At 39.4% G+C, this 12,510-nt stretch overlaps 1 protein-coding gene across 1 annotated transcript in view; it reads left to right on the plus strand.

Moving 5' to 3' along the window:
• Nucleotides 1-12,510, plus strand: part of csmd3b (CUB and Sushi multiple domains 3b) — a gene marked incomplete at both ends in the record, with an annotated part of 385,522 nt that overhangs the window by 293,464 nt on the left and 79,548 nt on the right. Inside the window, 6 exons of the mRNA XM_079258329.1 lie at nucleotides 626-820; nucleotides 2,002-2,140; nucleotides 2,557-2,744; nucleotides 3,108-3,296; nucleotides 11,083-11,199; nucleotides 11,534-11,749. Coding sequence (XP_079114455.1) covers nucleotides 626-820; nucleotides 2,002-2,140; nucleotides 2,557-2,744; nucleotides 3,108-3,296; nucleotides 11,083-11,199; nucleotides 11,534-11,749 — 1,044 coding nt within the window. The remainder of the gene's footprint in view (nucleotides 1-625; nucleotides 821-2,001; nucleotides 2,141-2,556; nucleotides 2,745-3,107; nucleotides 3,297-11,082; nucleotides 11,200-11,533; nucleotides 11,750-12,510) is intronic.

The following is a 12,510-nucleotide window of genomic DNA, read 5'->3' on the forward strand; positions in this document are numbered from 1 at the left end:
TAAACTTAGAGGAAGAAAAGGCCAAGCGATGCATATTTTAAAGCTTTATAAATGCCTTTAGCTGCCCCAAAAATCACCAGCCAAGGTTTCCTCTAAGCAGCTGCTTAGCTCCCTGAAAATTTCAACAACTTAATGCCCACAAATGATTCAAGAAATGTGACATAATCTTAAAAGAGCATGGCATGCTGAATGGCCCAAAAATCACACAAAACTGAAAGCCTGTTGGAGGAAGAAAGAGAGATTCTGCTTTGTAGCAGCTGTTTTGCACCGTGTGTGTCCTGACTTTTGCAGGGTGCTTTTTGTTACAGTTCAAGATGTGATCATATCAGGAAAGAGATAGAAAGACAGGTGGGAATATATAGCTGGTAGATTAAAAGAGAAATTTAGTTTTTTTCCTGGCACTGAGCATTCAGTGATGCCATGTTGCAGCCGTAGATCTCTGAGATTGGATTGTTGAAATTTCATCAAAATGATGGGCAACGTGCAGTGTGTAAACACCTGTGAGGTATAGGTTTAATTTTTCTTTAATATCATTTCTTGTATATATGTCTGCCTCCAATATCTTTCTCATCACTTCTCTGTGTCCTCGTAATCTTTTTTTTTTTTCTTTTTTTTTTAACCACAGCATTTGGCCATAACGAGTGCCCGGATCCTGGTATTCCCATTAACGCTCGTCGCTTTGGTGACAGCTTCCAGCTTGGCAGCTCCATCTCTGTGGTGTGTGAGGATGGCTTTATCAAAACTCAGGGAACTGAGACAATCTCTTGTCAGTTAGAAAGAGGAAAAGTCATGTGGAGTGGGCCCATTCCGAAATGCGAAGGTAAATATTCCCCATAATGCTGCTTACATTATGTTATTATCTTGGGAGCAGAATATAATATCCATCCATTTTCTTAACCGTTCAGTCCAATTAAGGATTACGGGGAAGCAGGAGCCTATCCCAGCAATTATTGGGTGAGAGGCTGGGTACACCCTGAACTGGTTCCCAGTCCATCACAGCAGAATATAATATACAAGACATAATTATTACCCCACTTTCAGACCTATGAAGTTGCAAACAGAAGGGGACTATATTTAGCGGACCAGCTGACATAAACACCCTGTTGTTTAAATATATGGCTTACATATGGATTCCTTCCATGTATGCAATGTAAGGGTTTAAAGCCATGGAAATAACCTTTAGTTCTGTTAAATGTAATGTATATGAGTGTGTATAATGGAATGTGATACAAAAGTAACAGTTTTCAAGGCTGAAACTCTGAACCTTATTAACAGTTTGTTTAACAGTGGAGAAAAAGCACATGTGAATTCAACTTGTGGATGTCCAATGGAAACCTGTTCCGCAGTCAGAGTGATTCATATCATTCAGTCAAGACTCTTTATATAATATTGATAAAATAGAGATATATTTGTGTTTACAACAAAAAACTTTCAATTTTTTTCTACAATCAGAAAAAAGGTTTTGCTTAACCTTGACATGGTGGAGCATTTTATCATCTGAAGTGATGGATGAGTTAGTGGGACTGAAGCAGAGTGAATAATGAACTTTCGGTCATCATATTTCAAGAAACAAAACTCAAAATCGGTGATAATTTTGTAACGTGTTAAAAGCCAACATAAGAGATTGTACGAACCTCTCAGTGCTACATTTGCAACTTTTTTTGTACCTCTCAGAGCTGGTCAGAAATGATAAATTGAATCATATGTAGGCTGTAAGCTGTTAAGTAAATGTGAATCATAGTGTTACTGCTGAACTGTAAAATCCGAGCATCATACACTGTACTTATGCAGCAAACCGACTTTTAAAAAGACTGAATACAAGATGTAATTAAGTTGACTGAATGTCAGCTGCTGGTGAAGATTCACCAACCTAAGCTTCTTGTAAATCCTGCGAAATATGTGCGTTACCACTTTTCTTACATTTCACCTAAACTTGGACTACATTTACATTGAAACCCACATTATGGATTCCCCCCCTTTTTTTCCCCTTTCCTCTCCCAGCACCATGTGGAGGCCACTATTCAGCTCCAAATGGAGTGATTTTGTCTCCTGGGTGGCCCGGTTACTACAAAGATTCCCTCAACTGTGAGTGGGTGATTGAAGCAGAACCTGGACGTTCCATCAAAATTACATTTGACAGGTGAGCAGCTTATATAATTTTGTGTCTACATATTATGAAAACTCTTAGAGCTTTGAGTAAGCAAGCACAATTTCATCACTGGCACAATCAATTACATGCGACAAGCAAAAAAAAAAAAAAAAAAGTCAAAACATGAATTTTATGAGGATTTATTAAGAATATAGAGGTAATCTTTCATTTTATAAGACATAAATTTAAGACTGATAGTTATACTATTGATTGATGAGAAAGGCAGGTACAGTTGCTTTACATATTATATCTTCCCTCATCTTTGAAATGACAGTAGTGGCCAGAAAATACCTTTAAAATAAAATAAAATTTTACGTTTTTTTTTTTTCTTTTTCTACAAAATTTTGAAAGAACAGTAGATTTGTGGTAAAGTCAGGATTAAATGAATTGCTATTCTCTTGTAACAGGTTCCAGACGGAGCTGGGTTATGACTTCCTCGAGATTCACGATGGACCAAACCTCTTATCTCCTCTCATTGGCTCCTTTAATGGCACCCAGGTCCCCCAGTTCCTGTTCAGCAGCAGTAACTTCCTTTATCTGCTGTTCACCACTGATAACAGCCGATCTAATGCTGGCTTCAAAATACTGTATGAAAGTAAGTTGGAAACAAATACAGTGTTCATTCATAGGGGGATTCACACTGCCTGTCTTTAGTTGGATTGGACAAATACACGTGCATTTAGCATAAGGAGAAAAAATGGAAATATATTTTGGGTAATGCTTTGCTCTCAGCATGTCTAATAGCACTCATGCTAAGTGGACAAAAAGTCATCCTAATAATAGACCTCGAGATGCAGTGTTACTGTCATAACTTCCTCGTGGTTATTACAAAAAGAAGTAAACCGATAGGACTGAACACCATGGTGCTTTTTTGTCAACTGTAAGACTTAGAGTTGTAGACATGTATATCTGCTTAACAAATCTTTTTTTTTTTTTTTTTTTTCTTTTTTTTCTACAGGTGTCACAGTGGACAGCTACTCTTGTTTGGATCCTGGCATCCCTGTTAATGGTATTCGGTATGGACAAGATTTTTCCATAGGGTCCACTGTGTCTTTTGGCTGTGATTCTGGATACAGGCTTAGCCATGAGGAACCATTGGTGTGTGAAAAGAACCACTGGTGGAGCCACCCCTTACCCACGTGTGATGGTAAATTTACCCAAATGTGTCTTTAATTGCCCACAAAATAAATGAAAAAACATTATGAAGCTTCAGTATAAATGATAACGTGGTACTCTGCTTTAGATGTGACTCTTTTGACATTATGTGTTAGTATGCTGGAACAACAGAACAGTCTGTTTAGGGAAAAGCATTAATGAAGTAATTCATCCTAAAAGCGTAAGCTAGCTTGTTTTTCAAACTGACATAATTATGCACATGACCTCCTAAGTTAATGTGGATGAATACGGAAGATATAAAAAAAAAAAAAACCTGCTTTGCATTATCTATGAATGAAGATGCAGCTATCTCCAAAGTCGCATGCCTTCAAAACATTGCAGCACTGCAGTAGTCAGTATTTACAAGAAGAAACCTTGGGACGTACCTGTACATCAATCTGCATCAATCCATCATTTCTGCGAGCAATCCAAAAAATGAAAACATCAATCAGACATCGATAGATTATCTGTAAGGGAGTCGTTTAGAAATGGCCTCAACACGGCTATCTGCATTTATATGCTAATTGGACACGTGTTAGATCTGCTTCCCCCCACTTAAAAAATAATAGTTTTAATCACAATAATTCAAAAAGAAAAAAAAAAAAAAAAGATCAGTCATTCTGATTGGGCTTTGAAGTGACCATAGATCAATGTCAGCTGATAACGATCAGTGCCCTATCAGACGGAGGACGCTTTTGCTGTCTGTTGACAAATCCTCTTCGCTGGCAGATGCTGCTCCCCACATCCTCATATACCGTGCATGCTTCTGTCAGGAGTGTGACTTTTAAAGCAAATTAAACACCACAGCAGCCTTTACCGGAAAGCAGTAAAAGCCGCAAGCAGAGCAATAGAAAGATTATCTCGGCCTTGGTGAAGAGAAAAGATGGACAGCATGCTATCTGGAAGCACCTAGCCTGGATTAATCAAGGTCAACATAAATGCAGACCTAGAGATTATATGCATTCATATTTTACAGATTGAATAAAAACCTTTAAAATACACACTTTAAAAAATTACTGGGTGGAGCAAAATGATCTGCCATCTTCTTTGTACTGAACAGAAGAATGAGGTGGGAACAGAAGTTATGTCACCATCCAGGTATTTGAAGCATAGTCACATGTTGTTATGCGACAAAACTCAGGGACAAGTTGCAGGCTGCTGTGCCTGATACACACTGATTTGAGAAGAAGATAGGAGATCCGTGGGCAAATACAAGGTGTGTGTGTGCGTGTGTACGCATGTGGGCTCTATACATACATGCACGCATGTGGTGCCTTTATCCATGTGCCTCCTGTCACCTCCTCTTCCGTGTGAACTGCGAACACAGGAAGGTTTGAGGTAAGGTTGACGAGAGCCTGTGTTGGCTGTCACCTCCTCTCTCTTCTCCCTCAAATCAGGAGCTCGGGGGCACAAGAGACGGGGGGGGGCGGGGGAGGAGGGAAACCTGTCTCTCTCCTCTCTGTCTCTCCTGTTCAATCCCATCCCCTGCACATGGTGGTGCAGGAGAGGTGGGAGGAAAGACGGATGCGGCACTGCAGCATCAGTTTTGCGGTGGCTCACTTAGTTTGGCTTGTTAACTCATTGGCTTTTGAAGCACAGTTGAATCGCACAGTTCCCGGTGCTGGAAGTAGTTTCCCTCTGAGGAGGCAGTTTGAGCATATAAACATCAAGCCGACTGCCTGGAGTTTACACACTGCATGCTATTAGACTCCGTACACACAAGATGTACTGTAACCTTACAGAAATCGGATCTATTTTCAACTTTGGCTTGTTAGAAATGGGCAAAACCGGCAAACAAAGAAGGCGTCACCAAAGACATTTGATGTAATAACACGAAGCAAATGTTCATGATATGCAGAGATTAAGCTTCATTCCAGTCCTCCAGTTTTGATAGATACAGTTAATGGGGGGGGTGGAAGAAGATCAAAAAGACAGATCAAGTGCATGACAGACAAAGATAAACTGGCAAAGATAAAGATAGCAATGCAGTATTTCAGATTTCTCACACAACTCAACATTCAAAGGAAGGGTTTCTTGGCAGAAAAGTATTAATTATTAATAGTGCTGCGTGTGTCTGCATGTTCGTGCCTGCTGCGTATTTGTTTAGTTTGGAAATATTCTCACTCCTCGCTTCTCACTCTGCAGATGTTAAAACTACTGTGGTTGAGTGGGAAGATACTGATGCCCTGCTGCGGCTTCAGCACATTCCCTTCCTGGCTGACCTGGTGTAGTGGTTGTACAGTAACAGCAGTCAGTAAATAAAAAGGTCTGCATAGATTTTTTTTTTTTTTTTGTTCCGGTTGGACTTGCCAGAGTTGGTGGTTTTCTCCTCCTGAACAGTAACTTTTTTTTAAAAAGTCAGGGAAACTTTCAGGTCTGACCTCCCTGCTTCCCTTCCACTGATGCATTTTGGAGCCAACGTTATGGCATTTTATAGATTCATTGTGAGACAAATTGGTACTTCTTCCACCACATTCTGTGATAAACCAGCTGAAGCAGGCTCAAGTGAAGCACCTTACAACATGAAATGTACAGAACGAATGACACATTTTGCCATGCTTTTTGGACCCAATATCTATGAAGCGCAGCTGTCATCCAGCACAGCAATGTTCATTTCGGGCAAGGCTCCCAGGTTCACGCTGAGGACATGTGTGATTATAAAACTGTTTTCAGTGTAATCTGTAAGAAGCAGTTATCTTCAGTCACCCATTCACTGACCTGAATATCATTATGTTCAATCACTTTAAATCAAACAGAAAAAAATATGAGAGAGAAAACACTGCAGAGTCCATGGTCATTTAAAAAAAAAAAAAAAGTCTAACATTCTGGGCTTGTTTTACCAGAGATCTTTATTTGTAATCTGTTTCCAAACTCAAAACATCAACTAAAAATGCTACACATTCCAAATCATCATCTTTCCAAAAGGTTTCAAGCCTTGACAGTAACAGAAAAAGCACTTATTGTCCAGATGGTCACTTGTTATGTAACAAGGAACTTTGCATTTTATGCAGACTCTGTTTCCCACGCAGTTTGCTGCATATATCAGCATTTCCACAGCATACCATGTTAGGATTCTTTAAACTTTTATGCAAAGAAAAAATATATATATAAATGTTGCCAGTTACTCCATTTCAGACATATAAAAAGGCACTGAGATAGGATTGATAACGTGCATAATATTTGGTTATATTTTTTTGGTAATATGGATTTTAAGGCTGGAGTTTTTGATATTGAGCAGTTTATGCACCATGTGTGAGCATAAGTGGATCTGCCTTTAAAGGTTCAAACAGGCTTGGTGTCCTCACCAAGTCAAGCTCCTAGCTGCAGTGCACGTACATCTAGCAAGTTGTTTCAGACCAGTCAGGATCAACAAAAACTGCTTCGGGAGGTTAGAATATACCATGCTGCCATGCAGTCAGTCGAAATATAACTAGAGAGAACTTTATCACTGGGATAGTGGAGGAAACAAAGATCAACAGAGCTTTTAGCAGTGGAATTTCCTCTCTTTTCCCATGTTTTGGACTGCAGTCGGTATTTGGCTGCTTAGTTGATCAGACAGTCAGAAGGTTCATATTTCCTTTAGCTTTTGCATAGCCAAAGCTTTTTAACACTACTCTTTATGAAAGGCAATTACATGAATAGATTTCTACTTTAAATGTAATAATATTGTCATAATCATCCTCCAAAAGACTGCCTATTCTGGGCATTTTATGGAAACATTTTACAGCTAAAGCCAAGTTTGCATTATTCACATTCTTAGAATTCAACTTGCAATTTATCTTAAAAAGAAAATTCACATATACTTTCATTTCAAACTCTCGATATTTTTAGCATTGATATGAGAAGAAAGTATCATTAACTGAGATGTAAAGGTTTTCTATTTCATTGAGTGCAAACTGAATGGACAGGAAATGTTATAGTGTTTATCCTCAGCAAGAGGATTATGTTAGTATTAATGAAGCTACGCCAGCTAACTATTTAAACTTTCACATTCCTAGAACTACAGGCAGAGGAGGAGGTGTTGCAGCTATTTTTAAGTCAGAATTTTTAATTAATCCTAAGCACAAAACTAACTATAAATCCTTTGAATTCCTGACATTAAATTTATCTCATCCAAAATGGAATTCAAAGAAACCGCTCCTTTTAGCATTAGTGTATCGCCCACCTGGACCTTACTCCGAGTTTCTGACCGAATTCTCTGATCTCTTGTCTGAGTTAGTGCTGACTACTGATAAGGTCATTGTACTAGGTGATTTTAATATTCATGTTGACGTTGAAAATGATAGTTTAAACATTTGCTTTAGCTCTATTCTAAACTCAATTGGGTTTTCACAAAATGTCAATGGAGCCACTCACTCTCATGGTCATACTCTTGATCTTGTTCTAACATATGGTATTGAGACTGATAAGCTCAAAGTATTTCCTCAAAACCCTGTCTTGTCCGATCACTTCTTATTAACCTTTGAATTCACTTTATTTGATTACTCACTGACCAAAAATAAATTCTACTATAGTAGATGTTTATCAGACAATAATATTACAAAATTTAAACAATCAATTGAATCAATTTTTTCACATCTACCATGTGTTAGCATGACCGAGAGTCCCCCTTTAAGCCTTACTCCTGCTCAGATTGATCAACATGCTGATACTATAACAGCTTCAATGCGTACAACCTTGGATAATGTTGCTCCCCTAAAGAAGAAGAAATTAGGTAAGATTATGAAGGCTCCCTGGTTTAATTCCCAGCTTCGAGCTCTAAAACAGGCATCAAGGCGTTTGGAAAACAGATGGCGTTCATCGGGACTAGAGGAGTCTCACTTAACCTGGAAAGAAAGTTTAAGCGTATACAAAAAAGCTTTACGTATGGCAAGAACAGCTTATTATTCATCATTGATAGAGGAAAACAAAAACAACCCTCGGTTTCTTTTCAGCACTGTAGCTAGGCTTACTAGGAGCCGGAGCGCTGTGGAGCCATGTATTCCTTTCTCACTTAGCTGTGATGATTTCATGTATTTTTTCAGGAATAAAATTGACACTATTAGAGATCAAATTGACAATACTCTTCCTTCTACCTATAATGTTGAGCCTGTTGTGGTCTCCGAAGCATCCTTAGAACCAGGATCTGACTTGTGTCTAAATAGTTTCTGTCCTGTCCAACCCTCTGAATTAACTAAAATAATAGCTTCATCTAAACCATCCACCTGTATCTTAGACCCTCTCCCAACGAGCCTCTTTAAGGACATTTTCCCTTTAATTAATACATCACTACTAAATCTTATCAATATGTCTTTAGTGACAGGATATGTACCACAATCATTTAAAACTGCTGTAATCAAGCCTTTACTTAAAAAGCAATCTCTGGATCCAGAGGTGATAGCAAATTATAGACCTATATCTAACCTCCCGTTTATGTCCAAAATTCTGGAGAAAATAGTTTCAGCTCAGCTACATGCCCACCTGAGCAGAAATAATTTATGTGAGGAGTTTCAGTCAGGATTTAGAGCTCATCATAGTACTGAGACAGCATTGGTGAAAGTTACTAATGACCTTCTTATGGCCTCAGACAAAGGACTTGTGTCCGTACTTATCTTGCTTGATCTTAGTGCTGCATTTGATACAGTCGATCATAACATTCTGTTACAAAGACTAGAACAGGTGATTGGAATTACAGGTACAGCGTTAAGCTGGTTTAAATCATATTTATCTGATAGACTTCAGTTTGTTCATGTAAATGACAAGTCCTCCTCCCAAACTACAGTAAGTCATGGAGTTCCTCAAGGTTCTGTACTTGGACCAATACTCTTCACACTATATATGCTCCCTTTAGGCAAAATTATTAGACAGCATGGAATAAACTTTCATTGTTATGCAGATGATACTCAACTATACTTATCCTTTAAACCAGATGAAACAAATCAGCCCAATAGGCTACAAAATTGTCTCATAGACATAAAGACTTGGATGTCTAGAAATTTTCTCCTCTTAAACTCAGATAAGACTGAAGTAATTCTCGTTGGATCTGAAAAACTCAGAGCTAAATTTTCCGGTTTTGTAATGAACCTGGATGGCATTACTTTAGCTTCCAGTGCTACAGTGAGAAACCTTGGAGTAATATTTGACCCTGACCTGTCCTTTGGCCCACATATTAAGCAGGCTACTAAAACAGCCTTCTTTCATTTACGTAATATAGCCAAAATTAGGGACATTCTGTCTCGGAGTGATGCAGAAAAACTGGTTCACGCTTTTGTTACTTCGAGACTAGATTACTGTAACTCTCTATTACTGGGCTGTCCTAAATATGCCCTGAAAAGCCTTCAGCTGATCCAGAATTCTGCAGCCAGAGTCCTGACCAGAACCAGCATGAGAGATCATATTTCTCCAGTTTTAGCCTCTCTTCATTGGCTGCCTGTTGAATCTAGAATAGAATTTAAAATCCTTCTCCTTACATATAAAGCCCTCCACAACCAGGCACCACTATATATCAAAGACCTCATAGTTCCTTATATACCAAGCAGAGTACTTCGTTCGCAGACTGCAGGCTTACTTGTGGTTCCTAGAGTCTCAAAGAGCCGAGCAGGAGGCAGAGCCTTTGGTTATCAGGCCCCTCTCTTATGGAATAAGCTCCCAGTTAGTGTTAGGGAAGCAGACACCCTCCCCACCTTTAAGACTAGGCTGAAGACTTATCTTTTTGATAAGTCCTATAGCTAGGGATGGTTAGCATCCCTTAGTTATGCTGCTATAGGTTTAGACTGCTGAGGGACATTTCCTGATACACTGAGCTTCTTTCTTTTTCTCTTTATCTCTTTCTTTTACCCCCCCCCCCCCCCCCCCCAACTTATCTTTTTGATAAGTCCTATAGCTAGGGATGGTTAGCATCCCTTAGTTATGCTGCTATAGGTTTAGACTGCTGAGGGACATTTCCTGATACACTGAGCTTCTTTCTTTTTCTCTTTATCTCTTTCTTTTACCCCCCCCATAACAGTGTTGCATCATTAACATGTATGTCTCCTGTCTCAGCAGGTCTCCCTGGCCGGGAGTAGCAGTTCCTGTTGTCTGTTGTCTTTCTGTCCTCTTCCCCCCACACAGCAGAGGCAGATGGCTGCCTGTCCTGAGCCGGGTTCTGCCGGAGGTTTCCTTCCTGTTAAAAGGGAGTTTTTTCCTTCCCACTGTTGCCAGTGTGCTTGCTCAGGATGGGAGATTGAGTTGGACTCAACTCAATCTGTTGGTTTCCTTATATAGGCTGTTATGAATTGGCCTTCATTATGTTTTCCCCTCTGTCTGTAAAGCGTCTTGAGATGGCATTGCCGTGATTTGACGCTATATAAATAAAGTTGAAATTGAAATTGAAATTGAATTATTCTCATGAGTCCGTTGTATACAAGTATCATATGCCTGCAAAGATGTGAAATAAATCAGAAAATCTGACTTAAAACCAAGATTCAAGGTGATTGCACTTTTCCTATTCACTACTGTGTGAAAGGACAGTTTGCAGCTTGCAATGCATGCAGACCTTTTAACCCACAGCTCTTAGAAGATGTCTTTCTCCTTCCCTGTTGAGCTGTCTCCATCTACCTCTCCCCTTCTTGTAGCATTTATGTGTGCTTATGCATGTGTGTATGTACTATAGAAGTGGTATTAAAGGTCCACAGGGAAACATTATCTGTTTTAGCAATCAACAATCTGATGCTAACCTCTCTCTGCCTCTGTCCCTTGTCTCTGCTCATCTCCCTCCCTCTGCCCCCTCTTTCCCACTCTGTCTCTCTCAATCTATCTAGCTCTGTGCGGCGGGGATGTTAGAGGTCCCTGGGGAACCATCCTCAGTCCTGGCTATCCAGACAGCTACCCTTCATCTCTCAACTGTACTTGGACTGTAGAAGTCAGCCACGGGAAAGGCAAGGGACACACACAGATGCACACTCCTTAATAGACAGAGACAGGCGGAGAGACCGTACCACGTGACGTGGCAAACACAGTGGTTCAGTTAGTGTTGTAGTAAAACCACAAACTCAGATTATATAAAGCTCTTACATTTTTAAGTATTCAGAGTTTTGTATTCCAGTGGCCCAGCTGTCGTGTGTAACATGCATTTTTTAAAAGAAAGTTTTGTAAAAGACTTTTAAAGGTAATGTTTGCACGTTTTGTGAACATATTGTTTGTTGCTACTAACTTGCACAAAAATGATGTCTTCAAAGTGTAATTAGAGGTCTACATATGTGTCTCAAACAGGGGTCCAGTTTCAGTTCAATTCCTTTCATCTGGAGGACCAACATGACTACCTCTTGGTCACAGAGAATGGGAGTTTCCTGCAACCACTGGCTCGACTGACCGGCAATGAGTTGCCTAGCAACATCAATGCTGGTCTCTATGGAAACTTCAAAGCCCAACTCCGATTCATCTCTGACTTTTCCATTTCATACGAAGGCTTCAACATAACTTTCTCTGGTATTTTCCTTACTTGTTGTCATACTCGATGCAGTGATGTTAATGTAATAATACGCGATGATAGTCTTGCTTCAGCCAGATGCCAAACTGGTTTTCCTCTTAATTCACTTTCTGTCAATTTCAAATAATGAGAAAAAGCATGAAGTGTTAATTGCAGCAAACAAAAAATGCTGTGAAACAGTTAAACAGAATTTGTGCTCATGCTTCATATGACACCCATGTCAAGCATTAGATTTTCTCACATTTCCCATATATTCTGTTTGCAAGTAAGACTACTTACTCCTACACTGGGGTTTTCTCAGCAAACTGGATCTTCACACTCTCTGCAGGTCTTAATCTCATGTGGTTTAGAGTGTAAAGTAAGGTACTGCCAACAAGCTCTGAGATCATCTGAGATCAGTGACCCCTTGATGGCCTTAAGCTGAAGGAGGTCTCTAATGTATGCAGGTTCCTGACCTTGCTGAACTCTAAAGTGGTCACATAGATCTTGTATTAAATTACCAGAAGTTATATTTAGTTAGGAAGTACAAATATGACATGGCCAATCAGTATACTGATTTATTTAATTTACAGTAAGTGTGATAATATATACTATGATGAGAAGGGTTTTTGGGGGCAGAGTTAGGAGGAGAAAGTTCAAGGTTACATCTGTCTTTCATATAAAAGACCCTCTGCCTGATTAGCCTTTCAGTGCTTTTTCAGTAACTCTGGTGTTAAGGAGCACTTGAATGTAATTCTACACTGAGGGACATTTTATTGCC

This window comes from Telmatherina bonti (genome assembly GCF_933228915.1).
Source record: "Telmatherina bonti genome assembly, chromosome: 19".
In the NCBI taxonomy this organism is placed as follows: domain Eukaryota; kingdom Metazoa; phylum Chordata; class Actinopteri; order Atheriniformes; family Telmatherinidae; genus Telmatherina; species Telmatherina bonti.